The sequence below is a fragment of the Oncorhynchus mykiss genome, chromosome 17 (genome assembly GCF_013265735.2).
Source record: "Oncorhynchus mykiss isolate Arlee chromosome 17, USDA_OmykA_1.1, whole genome shotgun sequence".
NCBI classification, from domain to species: domain Eukaryota; kingdom Metazoa; phylum Chordata; class Actinopteri; order Salmoniformes; family Salmonidae; genus Oncorhynchus; species Oncorhynchus mykiss.
This window is the reverse complement of record NC_048581.1, coordinates 27,703,450-27,727,270: the sequence shown is the minus strand read 5'-3', so window position 1 is coordinate 27,727,270 and position 23,821 is coordinate 27,703,450. Positions and strand designations below refer to the sequence as shown.

The 23,821-nt window shown below is 43.0% G+C and overlaps 1 protein-coding gene across 2 annotated transcripts; it reads left to right on the top strand.

The window, feature by feature from the left end:
- The first annotated feature begins 445 nt into the window (after nucleotides 1-445).
- LOC110493585 (dual specificity mitogen-activated protein kinase kinase 7) lies at nucleotides 446-22,925 on the top strand. 2 transcript variants are annotated; one of them, XM_021567942.2, is made up of 12 exons: nucleotides 446-967; nucleotides 2,335-2,382; nucleotides 9,587-9,734; nucleotides 9,920-9,986; nucleotides 11,506-11,619; nucleotides 14,719-14,838; nucleotides 14,924-15,031; nucleotides 15,256-15,435; nucleotides 15,655-15,735; nucleotides 16,282-16,424; nucleotides 16,577-16,622; nucleotides 16,847-22,925. In XM_021567942.2, exons 1-12 carry the CDS (start codon nucleotides 844-846, stop codon nucleotides 16,985-16,987), a joined length of 1,320 nt encoding a protein of 439 aa, XP_021423617.1. In that variant the 5' UTR covers nucleotides 446-843; the 3' UTR covers nucleotides 16,988-22,925. The 2 variants fall into 2 exon arrangements, with proteins under 2 accessions (XP_021423617.1, XP_036805445.1); XM_036949550.1 differs by lacking the exon at nucleotides 2,335-2,382.
- Nucleotides 22,926-23,821: the final 896 nt, after the last annotated feature.

Genomic DNA, 23,821 nt, shown 5'->3' with positions numbered 1-23,821 from the left:
CTGCAGACTACTTATCTTGTGTACGACTATACAAAAGGAAGTGAAAGTATGAGATGAGTTATTTATAAAGAAAATCTGGTGGAAAAACATGTATATATGGTTTACTGTGTTTGATTGGGCGTCTCATCATCAGACCATTCTCTGTCACCTCCCTGCTATTAATGCAATACTGTATCTTCACAAGTAAGATGGTCATAAAACAAAATAAATTTTTAGACAAGCTTTATTTACCATGTGAACTCATGAAGAATATCCTGAAAGTATCAACTCATGTCCTCTTGAATTAATGTATGAAACAAAAAAAGTAGATGCAAACATCCACTTTCAAACATGCAAGCAAGCCAATTTCCTATGGAAATGTCTGACCTGAGAATGTTTCAAACAGGGAGGGCATTGGGACATCAGCCGTCCCTGCCTGTATAATCCACAAGAGAGGGAGTAGCTGGTTACACTCGATTGTGCCAGAGAGGAAGAGGCGAAGCGAGAGGATTTACTCCGCCCAAAATCTGTCCGAGTGAGATTAGTCCTTTTTCTGTACGGAGGTATATGAGGGTGTCGGAAGTTGAATTACGTTAGGTTTATTTGATCGAATAGAAGTTTCGTAATGTTTAGGCTATTACACATGTATTGATATAAGATAATGAACGTGGCATTCTGGCAACTTTGAGAAAAACGACTTCGTTGTGCATGTTAACACTCGTATATGTCCTCTCGTTGGCTAGAATGGTCCCACTTGATCGCGCCTGCCTTCCATCATTGAGGGCATATATTTCCATCGTTAAAGTGGTCACTCGGTTATCTACTCAAATATAGACAATCTTTGATAGTGTTCAATATTTCAAGATGTCGTCGCTGGAACAGAGACTCTCCAGAATCGAGGAGAAACTAAAGCAAGAAAATAAAGAAGCTCGTAGAAGAATTGACCTCAATATCGACATGAGTCCACAACGTTCACGTCCGAGGCCAAGTGAGTATCCGTGGGGGAGTCGGTAACCGAGAGAGGACAGGGAAAATAAGCAAAAGGAGAGGCAGAGAGGGGGTGTAATAGGCATATGCTGCTGCTGTTAGTTAACATGCTAACAGGCTAAATGGATAAACAAATACCCCAGCTCGGGACGTTTCCCTGCCCATAGATGTCATGCGTGTGCATGTATATAACATATCAACAACTTTTTGAAACTATGTAAGCCAGCATTTGATATCAGTGCAACGTTGTAACAGAAACCACTCCATTTAAATCCCGAACTGTGTTTTGGTTCGGTCCTATCAACTGCTGGTTAGCAGCTAGCCCTAGCAGGCCTTATCATCCATCCGTCAGACAATTTGTTGTTAATTTCTCGGCACGGAACAATTAGCTGTCTTTCAGTATTTGACATGTATATCTGGTCTAATATGGTTCATTAAGCAGACATGGCTTGTGTGTATATACATTTCTAGCGAAACTTCCAGTATGATTTTGACCGAGTCAATGTTAGTAGCCAGTTAGCTCGAAAAGCGAACGTTAGCTTAACGCAGCTTGCCAGTTAGTTGCGTGAACAAATTTACCAGCTATAACGTTCAAGATAGCTAGCAAGCTACCCCTGAAAGTGGCTCTTGTCACGTCACAAATTGCACGAATATTGTGCTGTTAGTAAATACAACACTAAACGGCTTATCTTTTTGGTGTTTCTATTTTCTAAACCAATTATATATGTCTGATAAGCCCGTGATTTGTTTCGCATGAATGCTGTTCTCATATTTTGGGCATGATGGATAATTCGGCAGTCTTGTTAATCTTTGGCAGATAATGTTTTGGTCATAATGTAGACGAACACATCTGGCATAATATAACTGGCTAGTTAGACTTTTCCAGCCAAGCCACCAAAATGCACCATGTGGAATTTATCCCAACAGCCCTGATTTAGGATCAGTTTACAGGTATTTGATGTTTTCTTCTCACTTATTTTCCCCAACAAATCGGACAACGTGAATGATCCAGTGGTGTTTGCTTTACAACCAGCCTCATTGGAAAGCTAAAGGCACGGGAAAGCAAAGATGGTGTGGTAATGCCTCCCTCTTATCTTTGACGAGCTCAGCATTTGAGGTGCTAGTGGTTTTTATTTTCGCGCACACAGAATATCAACTGGTGTATCTGAGGTGCTCTTGATTGATTGAGCCTTCCTTCATTTTGTTTTGTGTGTGCGTGTTAGTATGGGGTTGTAGTTCATTGGTATGTGTGTGGTAGTTTATTGGTGAGTTTCTGTGGGTGTTAGACAGGGTATGTATATGTGAGTGAGTACTTGGCACTGAACAGTGCAGTAATGTGCACGTGTGTATTTTCTCTCCTCTGTCCAGTCATCGTGATCCAGCTCAGTCCTGCTCCAGTTCCTTCCCAGCGTGCAGGTATCATTCAATCATTGCTCTCTCTCTCTGCCACTGCACCCTCCATCCTTCTCTCTTTCTCACAATCCATTCTTTATCACTCTCCTTTCTCTCCCCATCTCCATGTCACTCCTCCTATTCATTAGCAAGGGAACATTTCACCCTCAGTAGCTCAGAACAGAACGTACAGAGGCTAGTAACTTCATATATTCTTCAGATGGTTTCACCAAACCTGAATGACTGGCCTGAATGATACCTTACCAGCGCTTATACATTGTCCTTAGTTTTGAATGTAGACCTAAATTAATTGCAGTACACAACACACAGACAATGTATTCTCCTCTCACAAAATATGTGTAATAGGCTAAGGCTATTGTTGTGTAAAATTTATATTTAGCCTTAAATTGTGTACAGCACACCTAAAATATTCTAAGACTATTCTGACCCGTTTTTTTTTTCAAGTGGCCATTTGCACTATATCCCCAGTTGGTCGCCACTCTCACCTCCACTCTAATCTCATTCTCCCTCCATCCCTTCTTCTCCATGTGTGAGTGCCAGTGGCAGGGCAGTGCAGTGAGTGTGTATGCCTGGGTCTGCGTGTGTGTGAGGATATTATTAACCCCTGTTTTGCTGGATGCAGAGACACGGTGCATGTAGCTTCCTGCACGGTTTTTATTAGTCTAATCCAGCATCCCACCACCGGTTGGTCTGTAGGAGTGCTGCTGTGGCCAAATCTGACCTCCTCTTCATGTCGGAAGACTTGTCCTTCAGTCTGTTTGTCTGTCATGTCTTCCATCCAGGCTGGGCCTATGTATGTGTCCAAGCTGGCATTCTCTTTGCTCTGCAGTTCAGGCTGTCTGACAAGTCCATTTCTGTCTTGTGCGTCTGTCGGTCTGTTTCTTCCATGCTCTCTTTCTCAGGGTCAGATAGTGTTCTTTGTGCGCTAACTAAGCATTCTCTCCTGGCATCCCTCTTGCAGTGGCACTGTCAATTGCCAGAGGTGCCTAAGTGGCTGATGTGTGTGTGTGTGTGTCTGTCTGGATCTAGTATGTGGAGGACTGTCTGGTCTTTGCCAAACCAAGAATTGCCCTGAGTCTACTACTAACCCCCACTAACCGATTCTCTCCAGTGAGCAGGTCCTGGCTGCAGGTGATTGAACCAAGGATAAAAGCTACTGCCTGGTGGTTCATTTTTCTCTTGAAAAGGCGTTTTAAAGAACTGCTCAACACTACAAACCAAAGGCTCCAAAGGGTGCCCTCTGCCAAATGGCCCCATTCACAGATTAGGAATGGTGCGCTCTTCACACAGTGTATAAAACATGTATGAATTGATTTCATCTGAAGAAAATACATTGAACGGTCTGAACTGAGGGTTGGTGGGGATTCTGGAGCCCTCTCCATGTCCTCTTCGGGGTGGTCTCTGAGGTCAGAGATCACTGAGAGCGCTACAATGTTCTGCAGCAGAGGGTCCACTCCATTTGGTGCTGCTAGCTAGATACTGACTGAGCAGCAGTCTGAACGCATGGTCTGTTTGTGTGGTTGCATGGCGGGTCAATGCTAACACTACTCTCATAGCTGGTCTCCACTGCTCAGTGCTCACCCTGTCTATATCCCTTTGAAGTGTTGTCTCCTTGAACAAAAACACTTTTTGCCTTTGTGTCAAATTAGGAAGTAAAAATGGATCGATTGAACAAGCCTTCAAGTTCAGTTGAAGTTGTTTACCTATGCTTTGCTAATATACAGGCTAAGGGTTGTCTTGCTGTTGCTAATACTTTAGGAATGTCTTGTCGAAGTGTTTTGTATTGTGGTCTATAGACATTCACAGCCGACCTCTGTTGTAGACTGAACTGATATCGTTCTACTTACACTGGCCTGCTCTGTCTGTCCGTCAAGGTGAAATTGAGCATGGACTGCTTTCATTCACACCATTTCCCCTTATAGTGCACTACTTTTGACCAGGACCCATAGGGCTCTCATAGGGCTCTGGTCTATAGTGCACTAGGGGGGGCATTTGGGATGCACACTAAACGTGTACAAACTGAGAGGCAATGGGTGAGACCTTGAAGTAGAATGACACTGAATTTTATAAGCCAATCTATACTGTGCTTTCAGAAAGTATTCAGACCCCTTCACTTTTCACACAATTTGTTACGTTAGCCTTGTTCTAAAATGTATGACATTTGTTTTTCTTCATCAATCTACACAATACCCCATAATTACTCAGGACTTTGTTGAAGCACCTTTGGCAGCAGTTACATCCTCAAGTCTTCATGGTTATGACGCTACAAGTTTGGCACACATGTATTTGGAGTTTCTCTCATTCTTCTCTGCAGATCCTGTCAAAGCTCTTTCAGGTTGTATGGGGAGCGTTGCTGCACAGCTATTTTCAGGTCTCTACAGAGATGTTCGATCGGGTTCAAATGCAGGCTCTGGATGGGCCACTCAAGGACATTCAGAGACTTGTCCAGAAGCCACTCCTGCGTTGTCTTGGCTGTGTTAATCTTAGGGCTGCAATCCCGTTAACGGGATGATATGACAACAGCCAGTGAAAGTGCAGGGTGCCAAATTCAAAACAACAAATCTCATAATTAAAATTCCTCAAACATACATGTACAGTGGGGCAAAAAAGTATTTAGTCAGCCACCAATTGTGCAAGTTCTCCCACAAAAAGATGAGAGGCCTGTAATTTTCATCATAGGTACACTTCAACTATGACAGACAAAATGAGAAAAAAAAATCCAGAAAATCACATTGTAGGATTTTTAATGAATTTATTTGCAAATTATAGTGGAAAATAAGTATTTGGTCAATAACAAAAGTTTCTCAATACTTTTATATACCCTTTGTTGGCAATGACAGAGGTCAAATGTTTTCTGTAAGTCTTCACAAGGTTTTCACACACTGTTGCTGGTATTTTGGCCCATTCCTCCATGCAGATCTCCTCTAGGGCAGTGATGTTTTGAGGCAGTTGCTGGGCAACATGGACTTTCAACTCCCTCCAAAGATTTTCTATGTGGTTGAGATCTGGAGACTGGCTAGGTCACTCCAGGACCTTGAAATGCTTCTTACGAAGCCACTCCTTCGTTGCCCGGGCGGTGTGTTTGGGATCATTGTCATTCTGAAAGACCCAGCCACGTTTCCTCTTCAATGACCTTGCTGATGGTAGGCTTTGTTATTTTGGTCCCAGCTCTCTGCAGGTCAGTCACTAGGTCCCCCCGTGTGGTTCTGGGATTTTTGCTCACCATTCTTGTGATCAGTTTGATCCCACGGGGTGAGATCTTGCGTGGAGCCCCAGATCGAGGGAGATTAGCAGTGGTCTTGTATTGCTTCCATTTCCTAATAATTGCTCCCACAGTTGATTTCTTCAAACCAAGCTGCTTACCTATTGCAGATTCAGTCTTCCCAGCCTGTTGCAGGTCTACAATTTTTTTTCAGGTGTCCTTTGACAGCTCTTTGGTCTTGGCCATAGTGGAGTTTGGAGTGTGACTTTGAGGTTGTGGACAGGTGTCTTTTATAATGATAACAAGTTCAAACAGGTGCCATTAATACAGGTAACGAGTGGAGGACAGAGGAGCCTCTTAAAGAAGAAGTTACATGTCTGTGAGAGCCAGAAATCTTGCTTGTTTGTAGGTGACCAAATTCTTATTTTCCACCATAATTTGCAAATAAATTCATAAAAAATCCTACAATGTGATTTTCTGGATTTTTTTTTCTCATTTTGTCTGTCATAGTTGAAGTGTACCTATAAGTTACATGCCTCATCTTTTTAAGTGGGAGAACTTGCACAATTAGTGGCTGACTAAATACTTTTTTGCCCCATTGTATCTTAAACTGTTTTAAAGGTAATCTTGTTGTTAATCCCACCACAGTGTCCGATTTCAAGTATACTTTACAGCGAAAGCACCACAAACGATTGTAAGGTCACCACCAAGCCACAGAATAAACACAGCCGTTTTCCAACCAATGATAGGAGTCACAAAGAGATAAAATTAATCACTAACCTTTTGATGATCTTCATCAGATGACACTCATAGGACTTCATGTTACACAATACATGTATGTTTTGTTTGATAAGGTTCATATTTATATTTAAAAAAAGTTTACATTTGTGCGTTACGTTCACTAGTTCCAAAAACATCAAGTTATTTTTGCATTTTTTATTTATTTATTTCACCTTTATTTAACCAGGTAGGCTAGTTGAGAACAAGTTCTCATTTGCAACTGCGACCTGGCCAAGATAAAGCATAGCAGTGTGAACAGACAACACAGTTACACATGGAGTGAACAATTAACAAGTCAATAACACAGTAGGAAAAAATAGTCTATATACAGTGTGCAAAAGGCATGAGGTAGGTGAATAATTACAATTTTGCAGATTAACACTGGAGTGATAAATGATCAGATGGTCATGTACAGGTAGAGATATTGATGTGCAAAAGAGGAGAAAAGTAAATAAATATAAACAGTATGGGGATGAGGTAGGTAAAATTTGGTGGGCTATTTACCAATAGACTATGTACAGCTGCAGTGATCGGTTAGCTGCTCAGATAGCAGATGTTTGAAGTTGGTGAGGGAGATAAGTCTCCAACTTCAGCGATTTTTTTTTTTTTTTTTTTTTTTTTTTTTTTTTTTTGCAATTCGTTCCAGTCACAGGCAGCAGAGAACTGGAACGAAAGGTGGCCAAATGAGGTGTTGGCTTTAGGGATGATCAGTGAGATACACCTGCTGGAGTGCGTGCTACGGGTGGGTGTTGCCATCGTGACCAGTGAACTGAGATGAGGCGGAGCTTTACCTAGCATGGACTTGTAGATGACCTGGAGCCAGTGGGTCTGGCGACGAATATGTAGCGAGGGCCAGCCGACTAGAGCATACAGGTAGCAGTGGTGACCTGCATAGCCTTATCGATTCAACAGAAATACTCAAATGTAGATGATAATACAAGTTATACACATGGAATTATAGATATACCTCTCCTTAATGCAACCGCTGTGTCAGATTTCAAAAAAACTTGACGGAAAAGGCATACCATGCAATAATCTGAGACGGCGCTCAGAAATAATACAATTAGCCACCATGTTGGAGTCAACAGAAACCAGAAATTACATGATAAATATTCCCTTACCTTTTGATCTTCATCAGAATGCACTCCCAGGAGTCCCAGGTCCACAATAAATGCTTGATTTGTTCAATAATGTCCGTTATTTATGTCCAATTAGCTACTTTTGTTTGCGCGTTTGGTATACATATCCAAACGCTTTCTTCGGTCAAAAAGTTATATTACAGGTCGAAGACACATTTCAAACTAAGTACAGAATCAATCATTAGGATGTTTTTATCATAAATCTTCAATAAAGTTCCAACCGGAGAATTCCTTTTGGAACGCAAGTCGATATCACGTGGAATGTGCATGATCAGGAAATGGCTCTCTGCCAGTAAGCTGACTCATTCAGCTCTTATTCAGTCCCTTAACACAGTAGAATCCTCATCCAAGTTTCTAAAGACTGTTGACATCTAATGGAAGCCCTAGGTAGTGCAACTTCATTCATATCCCAATGTGAATTCAATTTGGCCTAGTTTGAAAATCCACCAATCTCAGATTTCTCACTTCCTGTTTGGATTTCTTCTCAGGTTTTTGCCTGCCATATGAGTTCTGTTATACTCACAGACATCATTCAAACAGTTTTAGGAACCTCAGTGTTTTCTATCCAATACTACTAATAATATGCATATATTAGCAACTGAGACTGAGGAGCAGGCTGTTTACTCTGGGCACCTCTAGGCAGCTTTCATCCAAGCTACTCAGGGGTGCTTCTACAGCCATAAGAAGTTAAGGATCTCTCTGCACTTTGCTCTGTTCATCTTTCCCTCGATCCTGACTAATCTCCCAGTGCCTGCCTCTGGAAAAACATCACAGAATGATGCTGCCACCACCATGCTTCACCGTATGGATGGTGCCAGGTTTCCTCCAGATGTGACACTTGGCATTTAGGCCAAAGAGTCCAATCTCTATTTCATCAGACCAGAGAATCTTGTTTCTCATGATCAGAGTCCTTTAGGTGCCTTTTGGTAAACTCCAAGCGGGCTGTCATGTGCCTTTTACTGAGGATTGGCTTACGTCTGGCCACTACCATAAAGGCATGATAGGTGGAGTGCTGCAGAGATGGTTGTCTTTCTGGAAGGTTCTCCCATCTCCACAGAGGAACTCTGGAGCTCTGTCAGTGACCATCGGGTTCTTGGTCACCTCCCTGACCAAGGCCCGATTGCTCAGTTTGGCCGGGCGGCCAGCTCTAGGAAGAGTCTTGGTGGTTCCAAACTTCCTCCATTTAAGAATGATGGATGCCACTGTGTATTTGGGGACCAATAATGCAGACATTTTTTGGTACCCTTCCCCAGATCTGTGCCTCGACACAATGCCTCAGAGCTCTACGATAAAGTCCTTCGACCTCATGGCTTGGTTTTTGCTCTGACATATACTGTCTGCTGTGGGACCTTTTTATATAGACAGGTTTGTGCCTTTCCAAATCATGTCCAATCAATTGAAATTACCACAGGTGGACTCTAATCAAGTTGTGGAAACATCTCATGGATGATCAATGGAAACAGGGTGCACCTGAGCTCAATTTCGACTCTCATTGCAAAGGATCCTAATACTTATGTAAATAAGTATAAGTTCTGTTTTTTTGGAATACATTTGTAAAAATGTCTAAACCTGTTTTTGCTTTGTCATTATGGGGTATTGTGTGTAGATTAAGGAAAATTGTTTATTTAATACATTTTAGAATAAGGCTGTAACACAATGTGGAAAAAGTCAAGGGGTATGAATACTTTCTGAATGCACTGTAGACCTGTAACTGTCAGTGTGTTTTTTTTTAATAGCCCATCAGTGACAGGGAGTTAGTATTGGAGCGCTGGGATTTTGCTATGTGGCTACATATCCTTAGGTCTCTCTCTGTGTCACTGTTTGGTCAAAGAGCTAGATAGATTCCACTACAACGCTGACCTCTTCAATGCTGTAAGCTCAATGATCATTAAGAAGAGAGATGAGGAAAGAGTGGAATTGATTACAGTAACACTAGTCTGGGTGCCAGTCTGTTTCTGACAACGACAAGTTTCCTAAAGCAAAAACGGTCTAAAACAGACTGGCCCCAGGCTATAATAAAGCACAGCCCCAGTCTTCTTCTTTTACCTTCCCTTCTAAATGATCCTCCTCTCCTGCTCCCCCCCAGCTCTTCAGCTGCCCCTGGCTAACGACGGAGGGGGGAGTCGCTCCTCGTCCTCTGAGAGCTCACCCCAGCACCATTCCTACCCCAGCCGTCCGCGACACATGCTCAACCTGCCCACGCCACAGTACGGCCTGGTGAAGAGCCTGGAGAAGTAAGACAAACAGAGCATACACACACGTGCATGAAGCAGATGCACACTGAGCATTCATGTTCTGGAAAGGGATACCGAAAGTAAAAAAAAATAAATAAATAATACAAAAAAAACCGCTTCCATATACACGCATGCGTCAAATGACGCACCTAACCTTTTTGTGTGTCTGTGCCGTGTCCCCTTAGTGCGGAGATAGACCAGAAGCTGCAGGAGATCATGAAGCAGACAGGCTACCTGAAGATCGACGGCCAGGTAAGGGACTATCATTGCCTGAATAAATGTTTTGTATTTCTCTCTACTCATTAAAATAATGTGCTGTTTTGACAAGGGGACACCATTATAACTGGATATCATACACACAGCATTATGGGTACTGTAGTACATCATGCTACGTATTAGAGGTCGACCGATTTGTGATTTTTCAATACCGATGCTGATTATTGGAGGACCAAAAAATCCGATGCCGATTAATCGGCCCATTTCTTTTATAATTTTTTTGTAATAATGACAATTACAAAAATACTGAATGAACACTTATTTTAACTTAATATAATACATCAATAAAATCAATTTAGCCTCAAGTAAATGAAACATGTTCAATTTGGTTTAAATAATGCAAAAACAAAGTGTTGGAGAAGAAAGAAAAAGTGCAATATGTGCTATGTAAGAAAGCTAACGTTTCAGTTCCTTGCTCAGAACACATGAAAGCTGGTGGTTCCTTTTAACATGAGTCTTCAATATTCCCAGGTAAGAAGTTTTAGGTTGTAGTTATTATAGGAATTATAGGATATTTCCCTCTACCATTTGTATTTCATTAACCTTTGACGATTGGATGTTCTTATAGGCACTTTAGTATTGCCAGTGTAACAGTATAGCTTCCGTCCCTCTCCTCGCTCCTCCCTTGGCTCGAACCAGCAACACAGCGACAACAGCCACCATCGAAGCAGCGTTACCCATGCAGAGCAAGGGGAACAAATACTAGAAGACTCAGAGCGAGTGACGTTTGAAACCCTATTAGCATGCGCTAACTAGCTAGCCATTTCACTTCGGTTACACCAGCCTCATCTTGGGAGTTGATAGGCTTGAAGTCATAAACGGCGCAATGCTTGACGCACAATGAAGAGCTGCTGGCAAAACGCACGAAAGTCCTGTTTGAATGAATGTTTACACGCCTGCTTCTGCCTACCACCGCTCAGTCAGATACTTAGATACTTGTATGCTTGTATGCTCAGTCAGATTATATGCAATCTAGGACACGCTAGATAATATCTAATAATATCATCAACCATGTGTATTTAACTAGTGATTATGATTGATTATTTTTTATAAGATAAGTTTAATGCTAGCTAGCAATTTACCTTGGCTTATTGCATTTGCGTAACAGGCAGTCTCTTTGTGGAGTGCAACGAGAGAGAGGCAGGTCATTATTGCGTTGGACTAGTTAACTGTAAGGTTGCAAATTGGATCCCTGAGCTGACAAGGTGAAAATCTGTCGTTCTGCCCCTGAACAAGGCAGTTAACCCACCGTTCCTAGGCCGTCATTGAAAATAAGAATGTGTTCTTAACTGACTTGCCTAGTTAAATAAAGGTATTTAAAAAAAATCGGCGCCCAAAAATACTGATTTTCGATTGTTATGAAAACTTGAAATCATCCCTAATTAGTCGGCCATTCCGACTAATCGGTCGACCTCTACTACATATGCCATGTATGTTTGTCATTGACATGACATTGACATTGACATTGTGACTCGTCACCTGTTTCCCTCCTCAGCGGTACCCAGCCGAGGTCAGTGACCTGATCAGCGAGGGGGAGATTGGCAGCGGTACGTGCGGTCAGGTGTTCAAAGTGCGCTTCAAGAAGACGGGCCACGTCATCGCCGTCAAAGTAAGCCTTGTCCTCCTCCAACTACAGCTTGTTGGCATTAAGACAATATACACTGCTCAAAAAAATAAAGGGAACACTTAAACAACACAATGTAACTCCAAGACAATCACACTTCTGTGAAATCAAACTGTCCACTTAGGATGCAACACTGATTGACAATAAATTTCACATGCTGTTGTGCAAATGGAATAGACAACAGGTGGAAATTATAGGCAATTAGCAAGACGCCCCCAATAAAGGAGTGGTTCTGCAGGTGGTGACCACAGACCACTTCTCAGTTCCTATGCTTTCTGGCTGATGTTTTGGTCACTTTTGAATGCTGGCGGTGCTTTCACTCTAGTGGTAGCATGAGATGGAGTCTACAACCCACACAAGTGGCTCAGGTAGTGCAGCTCATCCAGGATGGCACATCAATGCGAGCTGTGGCAAGAAGGTTTGCTGTGTCTGTCAGCGTAGTGTCCAGAGCATGGAGGCGCTACCAGGAGACAGGCCAGTACATCAGGAGATGTGGAGGAGGCCGTAGGAGGGCAACAACCCAGCAGCAGGACCGCAACCTCTGCCTTTGTGCAAGGAGAAGCAGAAGGAGCACTGCCAGAGCCCTGCAAAATTACCTCCAGCAGGCCACAAATGTGCATGTGTCTGCTCAAACGGTCAGAAACAGACTCCATGAGGGTGGTATGAGGGCCCGACGTCCACAGGTGGGGGTTGTGCTTACAGCCCAACACGTGCAGGACGTTTGGCATTTGCCAGAGAACACCAAAATTGGCAAATTCGCCACTGGCGCACTGTGCTCTTCACAGATGAAAGCAGGTTCACACTGAGCACATGACAGACGTGAGAGTCTGGAGACGCCGTGGAGAACATTCTGCTGCCTGCAACATCCTCCAGCATGACCGGTTTGGCGGTGGGTCAGTCGTGGGGTGGCATTTCTTTGGGGGGCCGCACAGCCCTCCATGTGCTCGCCAGAGGTAGCCTGACTGTCATTAGGTACCGAGATGAGATCCTCAGACCCCTTGTGAGACCATATGCTGGTGCAGTTGGCCCTGGGTTCCTCCTAATGCAAGACAATGCTAGACCTCATGTGGCTGAGTGTGTCAGCAGTTCCTGCAAGAGGAAGGCATTGATGCTATGGACTGGCCCGCCCGTTCCCCAGACATTAATCCAATTGAGCACATCTGGGACATCATGTCTCGCTCCAGACCTCCATGGGTTGATAAATTTGATTTCCATTGATCATTTTTGTGTGATGTTGTTGTCAGCACATTCAACTATGTAAAGAAAAAAGTATTTAATAAGAATATTTCATTCATTCAGATCTAGGATGTGTTATTTTAGTGTTCCCTTTATTTTTTTGAGCAGTGTATAATAGTACTGGATTGCATTTTAAACAAGCAGTCTGAAAGCACGTTACATTGTCTGGCAGGGGAGTCACTTCACTTTCATTATTAGCACCTCATGTCTTGAGGATGAAAAGTCTGTCCTTCCGGCCTCCGCTCTGTTTCTGTTGTCCTGAATGCATTGTCTTGTTGTAGTTTGACACTTATGATACACTATACTTTATTGTCCATTTAGATGGAAATTCATTTAGTGGTGTCCGCATACAAACACAGCACAATACATTACATGCAGTACCGAAAACTGGAAAGTTGGTACACATTTTCACATATTCAAAGTCTCTGCAGCCTACTGCCTGACTGTGTATTGGGTCTGCAGCTGTCCTATGTCCCACTGTTCAACAGCCTAGTGGCATGAAACTAGCCTTGCTCCTATTCTTGCTGAACATTGGGACCATTAATCGCCTTCCGGAGGGCAGCAGCTCGAAACGTTAGGCCCATTCTGTTATGCAAGTGATGTGTGGATGTTCTATTGCTGCTATTTGGGTTTAGGCCATAGCATTGGTTTTTCCTACTGTGGCAGAACACATAATTCCATAGCAGCTGATTTGACCAGAGGATATAACTGTTGGCGGCAGCCCTGGGCTGTTTGTCCGTTCAGTATCGCTCTTCTTTTTTCTATCGGTTTTTCTCTGGGCTTTGCCTTCCATTGTTTATCCTCACACAATGATAGTAATTATACTGTATCGTCACTGCTACAATTAAGCCGCCCCCCCATGTTTATCTTAACTGTTTAACTATTAGGAAGTCAGTCACTACTAGTCTATGGGGAGTTGCTTACAATGCTTATTCTTGGTATACACAGTCATGGTTACAAGCACAAACAACATGGCCTACAGGGATAATGGCAGACACTGGAGCCTGTAAATGATCTATTATAGCGATGCTATTTAATATGTAGAATGCTATTGTTTGTTTCAGCCTTAACTGGCTGGTATAAACATTATAATCAGTGTGTTCTGTTAAAATACATAGGCCAAGGCCTCCCGGGTGGTGCAGTGGTTAAGGGCGCTGTAATGCAGCGCCAGCTGTGCCACCAGAGACTCTGGGTTCGCGCCCAGGCTCTGTCGTAACCGGCTGTGAACGGGAGGTCCGTGGGGCGACGCACAATTGGCCTAGCGTCGTCCGGGTTAGGGAGGGTTTGGCCAGTAGGGAAATCCTTGTCTCATCGCGCACCAGCGACTCCTGTGGCGGGCTGGGCGCAGTGCACGTTAACCAAGGTTGCCAGGTGCACGGTGTATCCTCCGGCGCATTGGTGCGGCTGGCTTCCGGGTTGGATGGCGCTGTGTTAAGAAGCAGTGCGGCTTGGTTGGGTTGTGTATCGGAGGACGCTATTTGGATGGGGGGTGGTGGGAATAGGTTTGGATGTGGGGGGGGGGGGCAAGGATGGGGCTGTGGAGGTAAGATGCTGGAAACAGCTGATATTCTGGAGTGAGGTAGGTTACTATGGTTACCCAGAGACAGATTGGACCATGAAGCACTTATAGTGGATAATCCCCTTTAAATCTCCTTTTTAGTGTAGGATTAGTCCTAATCGGTGTCCGGGAAACTGGCAGTATGTGATTGGCTAATGGTTAAATGCTAGACAGGTGTGCGGGGCGGGCGGCGTTGTAAATTAGTGATGCCATCCAGTTGCTTGAAGTTCTCCCTCAACTAAAATATGAACGTTCAATATTTATGACTGATTTATTGTGTGTGTCACCAGCAAATGCGCCGGACAGGAAATAAGGACGAGAACAAGAGGATTCTGATGGATCTGGATGTTGTGCTGAAGAGCCACGACTGCCCTTACATCATCCAGTGCTACGGCGCCATAGTTACCAACGTGAGTCACATGCACAGATCATTTAGTGTTTCACTGTTCTGTTTAAAATGCCAATGTTGTGTGACTGACTGTGATTGGTCTTCAGACGGATGTGTTCATCGCAATGGAGCTGATGGGGACGTGTGCTGAGAAACTCAAGAAGAGGATCCAGGGGCCCATCCCTGAACGCATCCTGGGAAAGATGACTGTGGCAGTGAGTCTCTCCATCTCATCTATTATCTCTTGCTCTGTCATACCCTCTTTTCAGGCTTTGAGCTGAAACTCAAATTCTGAATAAGAAATTGGCCTTCATTTTCAATTAGGATTCTTTAAGTTCAGTTTATCTCCTGAATTTAGTTCAAATGGAATTAACCCCATCCCGTAAAGAGTGTTCACCTTCTCTTCAATGAAGTAGTGTGTTACCCTTTGTGTCTACAGATAGTGTCGGCTCTGCTGTACCTGAAGGAGAAGCACGGTGTGATCCACCGGGACGTGAAGCCCTCCAACATTCTGTTGGACAACAAGGGCCAGATCAAGCTGTGTGACTTTGGCATCAGCGGACGACTCGTCGACTCCAAGGCCAAGACCCGCAGCGCCGGCTGTGCTGCCTACATGGCTGTGAGTCACCTTGGTGGACACACACACTACCATTACATTCTACCACGTTTAACCTACCGAAGTGAAGGCTGCCATTTTAAAGCGCCACTATTTTTCCACCTGGGTTGCAATACAAATGCTGAGTTCTGCTGTCCTCTGTAAATGTTTTTAATTTCCCTGTGTATTGGTACAAGAAATGCAGTTTCCCCCTAACCCAAGCCTGTTTCTGTGTGTCCCCAGCCTGAGAGAATAGACCCCCCAGATCCCAGCAAGCCTGACTATGACATCCGAGCAGACGTCTGGAGCCTGGGCATCTCTCTGGTAAAACACCCACACTACTGCATCACACCCTATTCCCTATGTAGTGCACTTCTTTTGGTCAGTCCTGTACCTTCATATGTGGCCCTGGCTGAAAGTTGAGAGCCTTACCTACCTTCTACGCTTTGACACTTCTCAATGTCCCGTCATCCATCTGAAAGGATCAAAATGGGTGTAAGCGATATGATAATTGCTCCATCAAGCCTTTTGGTAGGCAAGGTAATGGTATACTTACAGAAAATAACTTCCTGCCACAGTGTGACGAAATAAGTTGTTTGTTGTATCTGAGAATGTTAGGACTCATACATCAACTCGCAGAAGGATTTGGTCTGGTTGCTGTGGCAGTCTGGTAACCACAACAACAGACATAGCGACAGTCTCAACAAGAAAACTGACAGTCACCGCGACCGTCTACAGACATTCCACTGGAGTATAAATTAAATGTTGTTTTGACCAGCGACACTTGTCGCATTCTAATTGTCTACAGACATGTCATTAGACCAAGTATAAACTGGCCTTAACGCTGTAATGTGTCACCTCGGCCTGCAGGTGGAGCTGGCCACAGGACAGTTCCCCTATAAGAACTGCAAGACTGACTTTGAGGTCCTGACCAAAGTGCTGCAGGAAGACCCTCCCTCGCTCCCCCTCAGCATGGACTTCTCCCTCGACTTCCAGTCTTTCGTCAAAGATTGGTGAGACAAAACACACTGTGTGACTCATTGAGAGAGTTTATTATATATTTCTGCAGTCTTACTGCTCTCGGAACCAGTCTCTACAGTTGCTAAGTAATATCAAGTGCTTTTTGTCTGTTAATTTTTACGTCACTGACTGCCTCTTTCCACAGCCTCACAAAGGATCACAGAAAAAGGCCAAAATACCACAAGCTGCTCGTAAGTCTCTCCAGCTATTCACACACTGATTAACCACCACCACTCTAAACCATGATTAGGGATTACAAGAAAGAGACAAAGGGAAGAATGTTGTCTGAATTAAATGTTTAGTAGAAGAAAAAAAAATCTGTACATTAGAGAAAGCGAGTGGACGCAGTGTTCTAACTCTCCTCTCTTCTGCCCTTCCTTCTCATTGTTATCCCTCTGTCTCCCCCCTCCCCCAGGAGCACAGTTTCATTCGGCGCTATGAGGTGCTGGTGGTGGACGTGGCGGGCTGGTTCCAGGCGGTGATGGAGCGCACTGAGTCGCCGCGCAGCAGCCAATGTTACAGCCAGCACCAGCTCCACTCGCTCTTCAGCAGGTAGCCCCCGGCCACTGGCCCTGCCCCGGAGCCACTGGAGCCTACAGCCGGGAGACCCCGGAGAGGGACGGAGACACGGAGTAGGCCTAAAACCCTAGACAGACAGACTGGCTCTGTGAATTGATTGATTGAGTCTGGTTGATTGACTGATTGAGTCTGGATCAGGACAGACAGACACGCGGGAGAGTAGAGCTTCACACTGTAGTTCGGCGTCATCAGAAGATGTACATTATTATCGTGAACACCTTGGCACATACTGTAGGTTACTCTAATGCATGCTCACTTTTCCATCCATTAGATACTGACGTACAGTAGTGATACTGTAAATGCATTTACGTGGTTAAACACATACAGAAATACTACTCACTCACTAGTCATATCTCACGCTCCTGTATAATCTTGTTCAGCTCCAGCTCAGGCCCTAGTCAAAGCTACGGGGTCTGACAACAGAGTAGTCGATACACACTGGAGCTAATTTCTGCTACATCATGTAGTGTTAAGACGATGTAAAAGTCCCTACGGCAAGCCCAGAGGCCCAGTTTCATCCACAGTGATAGCTAGGCTCAGAAGTTGAAGGTTCCGTGCAATATTCAGCCGGGTGTTTTATTTCTATACTTACTCTTCAACAGGTTGTGTATGAGTGTGTGTACTAAGACACGAGTGTACGCTCACTTATGGATGGCATATAGCTGTCCCACTGTAGCTCTAACAGACCAACTAGACCCGCTGTATTTGTTTCAGTCTGGATGCAGTCTGGTTTTTAACCATAGGTTTGAAAATACTGTAGATTACGAACTTTGATTCAAATGCTTAGAGAGAATATAAACAAGTACATGTTCTAGCAGCTTTGAATTGGGAAAAACTGCAAAAAAAAAGACCAAAAAAAGTAGGGTTATGCGTAGCTCTGTAGAAAAGGTGTTTTGTATTTATTTATTTAGAGTTCAGGATGGTTTTGAGTGGAACTGGATAACAGGTGGAGGGATACAGAGGAGGAGAAAAGGATGAGGGGAGGACAAAAGTCTGCCTTTTATCAGACTTTGTTTACTTAATTTACCCCAGCTGCTGTGGTGAAACTCAGTCAGGGAAACTGTACTGCCAGGTAGATGAGGAAAGAAGAGGCTGAGTGGCATTGTGTTGCTTTTTGTTGAATAGAAGTGTTACAAAAGAAAAAGTTTGGAGGGGAGTCGTGAGTTATTTTTGTTAAGAAATAGGCAAGAGTCCCTTTACAAATAATACAATAACATATTTTTGGCTGTGGAGCATTTCAACCCTCCCTCTCCGCTCTTTCTCAATGCCACTCAGCCTCTCTTCTTTCATTCTTTCTGCTGTTCCATCTTTTAGAGGCTCCACAGTTTTGTCAAACCAAAGGTGGTAGTTGTCGGTTGAGTGTGTCACACAGGCCCTCCTGACTGTTGCCTCCCCTCCTGCAGGGCCAAAGCCAGGTAGAGAAGACTACTACCCCCCCCATTAGGAGTTTGCAAGATGGCACTGACAGGTCTGGGATCAGACTTCCCCAACACACACCAAGCCAAATCCCTGCTAGACACAGACAGGAGAGGGAGATCAACGGTATGTCAGAGAAATGGAGAGAGGGAACCGGAAACGTTGACTATGAATATGTGCAGAAGAAGAGCTAGGGAGAAGCAAGATTAGGAAAGAGTTGGATAAAAAAAAAGTATTTGAGATGGAAGGATGAGGTGAAAAGTAACGGAAGGATAAGAAAGTGAGACAGAAGGTCAAGAGGGGTACGTGACAGAAGGTTTAGGGCCGTCTCGAGCTAGTGAGGGAGGAGTGACTGAGCAGAGAAGTGAGTGGTTTGATAACAGAGATGTGAGGAGAGAGATTTTGGAGCCCTGAATTCAGCCATAGGCAGGCTATAGAGCAGATGTTGAAGCTAGCTGGACATTGTAAAAGCTTTCAATGGTGTTTCACCAATATATGAATTATGATTTTTAGGGCGTGAATTAGGATTTGTGTTTTGATTGTTTGGTGTTCTATTCATTATTGTATCTTTCAAAAAATATTTAAATATTTATTACATTGCTACAACTGCTGCTACATTTTTTAAATCTAGACTCTGCTGTCTAATTGTCCCCCAAAGGACAAATACTTATCTTTTTAAACCAAATAAGTGAAGTAATGCAATGTCTTTACAGTTACCAAATACAGAAAAGCAAGTCTGATGATGGTGTGAGGGAACACTGACCGAGAACTAAACCCATAGATGAGTAGCATAGGTTAACGTCACAAAACTAATCCACACAATTGATGTACACCTCACCTGTCTCTAACAATGTAATAGTATGTTGTAGTCACAATTATATCGCACTACAGCACCGCAAAGTCTAGTCGTTAATAGTGAAGGAGTGTCCGTCTGTCCGTCCTGACCTGTGAACCTTGACCTTTTGCTCCCTGACCTTGGACATTGTAGTCCAGGGTCACCCTGATTTAGAATGGTCTGTCTGTCTGTGGGCCTCCTGCAAGCTCAACCCTTGACGTTACACACCAAAGGTGTCATCAACAAAAACGAGTTATTGATATTCTAATTGATTACTAGGACTACGATATATTCAGAGTTTCTCTGTAGCTAGTGAGGGATAGGGGGAGGGGGTACTTTAGGGGTAGCAATGCCTGTGTGTGTAGAATACAGAGAGAGACTTGTACTCTGACAAAGCCCGGGCACAGCAATCACACCCATTCAGCCAGACAGACCTATTTACTGTGTAAACTGGTACTGTAATAAGCCACTGCTCACCATCACCAAGTATTGGGAGAGTTCAGGAGATTGGCTGTGTTGCAGGTAGAATATACTAGTTCTCTTATCGTTGTGGAATAGAAAACAGTGTTGGTTATTTTTGTTATGGTTCAGGCTGCAATGTTCTGTTTGTTGCCCAGACACAAATCATCATGGACCTACTTTAAACCATGGCTCTTCGATTTTGGTTCTATAGGCAATCAGGTAGTAATGACAGACACATTATTATACAATCTAGGCTGCCTGGCCCACTTGCTCAAAGTTTTAAAATACTGACTTTATGTACTTCTATTAGTACTATTTACATGCTCTCTACACCTTGGGTTGTCCAAAATCACTAGAAAGTGCACTCTACTCAGTGCACCCTATTCTCCCAGTCTTGGCTGTCCAGTGCTGTGTCAGACCCAGTCTCCCACTGTCAACCTTCTCTTTCGTTTTGCTGATGTCTGTTTACAAGCGCACACGTGGTCTGTACGTGGTTTGAAAACACCTGACAGGTAACTGTGCCACTCTTCACCTTTCTGAAAACAGCAGGAACTTTTTTTTTTTGGTTTAGTCCAAAACCAAATTACTTGGGTGTTTTAGTGTGTGTGTGTGTTTGTAAAATGTATAATAATAAAAACGTTTGAATACTAATTCTAACCCATTGCCAAGGACAGCGGTGGCGCGCCACACACACACCAAATGTAGGCTATAGACAGTATGTCACCAGTGATGCTGATTGACTGCCGTTTAGTGGCTTTGTGTGTTCTTAGCAGGCAGTGGCAAAGCCAGCGCTGTTAGATGTACTCTGGTAGGGTGCCTCTGAAATCACACCCTTTGTAGTGCATTACTTTTATCACCAGGGCTCATAAGACCCTGGTCAAAAGTAGTGCACAATGTAGTGACTAGGGTGCCATTTTGGATGCACCTAATAGTCTGCTGCTGCGCTGTACCTTGGGGGTGGGAGGGTGTGTCATCGCCCCATCTGTAAGTAAAACCAAATATCATTTTCACTATGCAGTCATTCAAATCCGTCAGCTTGCTGTACGTTAGGGAGTCCTCCTGTATATAAACATATGGTGATGAAACTGGACTTGGTGACAATATGAGATCTTCTCCCTAGTACGGTTGAAATCATGCCTTCAGCTAGTCCAGAGGGGAAATGAGTAAAGCGGGAGACGTGTTTGAGTGAGCTGACTATTTAAGGATTGTATTGGGGTTGGGGTGGGGCCGTCTGGTTGTAGTTTTTGGGGTGGGTTAATTGGGGTTTGCGAGTTGCTAGTCCAATGCTGTAAGTATATCAATTGCATGTTATTGTCGCTGATGTAACTGCTATTGATTTTAGATTATGTTTGGGGGGGACAAAACTATATATATTTATAATTTTTACAATTTTTTTTGCGAAATGTTTTAATTGTGTACTTAGGAAAAGACACTTTTGCCTTTTATGTTCTCTTGACTTGTTTTCAATCTGCTATTTGCCATATACATTTTTACTTGTATTGTCATTTAGTTGGTTTCATGGCGAGAAGGATCGTGTATAGATCTTAGCAGCAGACTTTTTTGTTGTTGTCCGTTCCTAAATGTGCCGTGTGTCTTTCATTCAATTAGCTGTGAGAGTGAGGATGGATGGAGGGCAAGGTCTGTGTCTTGGAAGTGTTTTGTCTACCAAAAGTCTGATTTATTATTTACCTTTTTCGTCCATTGTTTTTATTTTATTTTTTACAACTTTCATTATATTCAGGGAAAAGATGACACCAAATTGAATAAATACATTTCCAGATGATCCTTGAGAGCGTTTGAGATGGAGAGTGTAGTTGAAGTCTTCTTTCTGTCGTTCCGGAATGCCGGGGTCAAAGGTGTCTTTTTCTCGCAGAGCGGAATGATCACGTTCACAGCTCCGTTTAGCCACTTCTTCACCCTGTGTTGCTGTGAAACCTTGGTCCTCCGATATCCTCTTAACTGAATTAGTTTTATTTTTTTCCATGATCAAAATATCATGATTGATTGTTTCTCGGTTTAAATCTCTTGTGTGCCATTTAATTTGTTTTATTTCTACCCAGAAACCTCACTTTGTTTTTGTGGTTCTCTGATGCTGTATTAAGCTGTATGGTCAAACTCTTGACTACATTTGAAATGGCACCCTATTCCCTAAATGGTGCACCTGAAGTAGTGCACTACATCGGGAATGGGGTGCCATATGAGACGAAGGCAACGAGAGAGCGTCTTATTAATGCTGAAATTATCACGAATGGCGTTTGCACTTGGGCAGCTTTTGAGTCGAGTGGGGAGGAGTCGTTGGGAGCTCTTTCGGGTTGCAGACGTCCAGTTTGACCAATCACAGACCTGCGACTGGCAGAAAAAAAACTGATTTCAACAATGTATATGTATGTTCACTATTTATTTATTAGTCTGTTTTATATATATATTTTAAGCCAAACAAGACACACATGGTAAAGATAATTGTCTGTCTGTCATTGGCCTTGCCGTTGATACAAAAGCCAAATATCAAACCACACTAACCCACAGGAAACATTGCTATTATAATGGAGTGGGTTTAACGTCTAGATAGTGTATGCTCTTTTAGTACTGGCTTGGCTGAGCTGTAGGATGTCTGTATACTTTAGTGTGTGTGCACTCATTTCATTTGAAATCCTGCTCAGTCAAGCCAAACAGAGGTTATGGTTTAAATCTTAACATTTACAACATGGGTGGTATTAAAGAGAGTGCTATGCTAACAACCACTTAAGTTAGCTCCTATTGTTTGAAACTTGGATTGGTTTTACACAAGTAATGAATTACCCTCCTGAAACAGACGAGCAGTCAACGTTTTTATGCATACTATGACTAATAGTTTTCTATTCCGAAGTGGATTGATTGGCTCGTATTTAACCTGCACTCTGTATTGAGGTGGAAACCCTTTTAAAATGTTGGTAAAGAATCATTTGCTTGTTCCCTAGGCTTTCTAAATGCAGTATTGCATGACTTGCCCGATTTGAAAGCGGGAAATGGTGTACTTTTTCCATCTCCATTGCAATTCCATGGCTTTTTGTTTGTTCTGACGGTTGTATCAATCTACACAGCTACTGTCTCTCTGCTTTTCGTTGTCTTTTCCTCTTTCAAACAGAATAAATGCCATTATATTGTGAATACCTCAGGATTTTTTTGGAGACAAATCAAATAAAGAAAAGAGAAGTTGCTGAGATGTTACATGAGTCTTTATTGCCTGAAGCCTGCCTGACTCTTATGACTCAAACCATGTTAGTTTTATAAAGCTTAAGCATATTATGTTCAGTAGGAGTCCTACAAATAGATTGGGAAAAGCTGTAATTTTTGTAAAGCATGAAACATTCCTTATTACATGTGTCAATTGAAAACAACTAGAATGTTAGGAAGGTTTAATTTAATGCATTTGTCTATTACATTGTGTATAACATTTTGTGAATTTAACATTGATTATGAGATCGAGCTACTGAAAAAAACAATGCAACCGAAGGCCAAACAATGTTGATTTACTGTCTAATGGATACCCCTGTTCTACTTTTGACAACTGAGATCCTATAAAAATGTCTAATATGTAGTGAGGTTGAACTAAGGTTGCTATAGTATTTTTGTTACAAAGCTAACTTTTTGATTTGCTTGCTTGCCTCATCAAAAAAATACATACTGTTAACAGTTGAAGTCTATGGCCTGACCTCCAGATACATGTAGGCTACTACTGCAGAGGACATGTCATTAGAATGGTCTGGCTCAAAAGGATGGTAGGGCCCACAGTTTACTTTTAATAACCATTATGCAATGTATTAAGTTTAGGCAACATCACAGAATAGTCCTGTGTAGTGTAGCCATCCAGTCTCTCATGAGATTTGGCAGTACAATAATATTAGTCAAAATAACACTTGTCTGACGGTAAAAACAAGGTTAGGTATTAACAATGCTCTATGAGGCTAAAATGTTCTTGACAAAGGCCACACATTTGGTTAGTCCAGGAAGTATCAAACGTACCTTTCAGCTGCTGCTCCTTTGTCTAGTCAGGAAACTTTCGCTTGATCTTTTTGATTACATTTATGAGAATCTGAGTGCCTTGTTTGAGATGTTCCT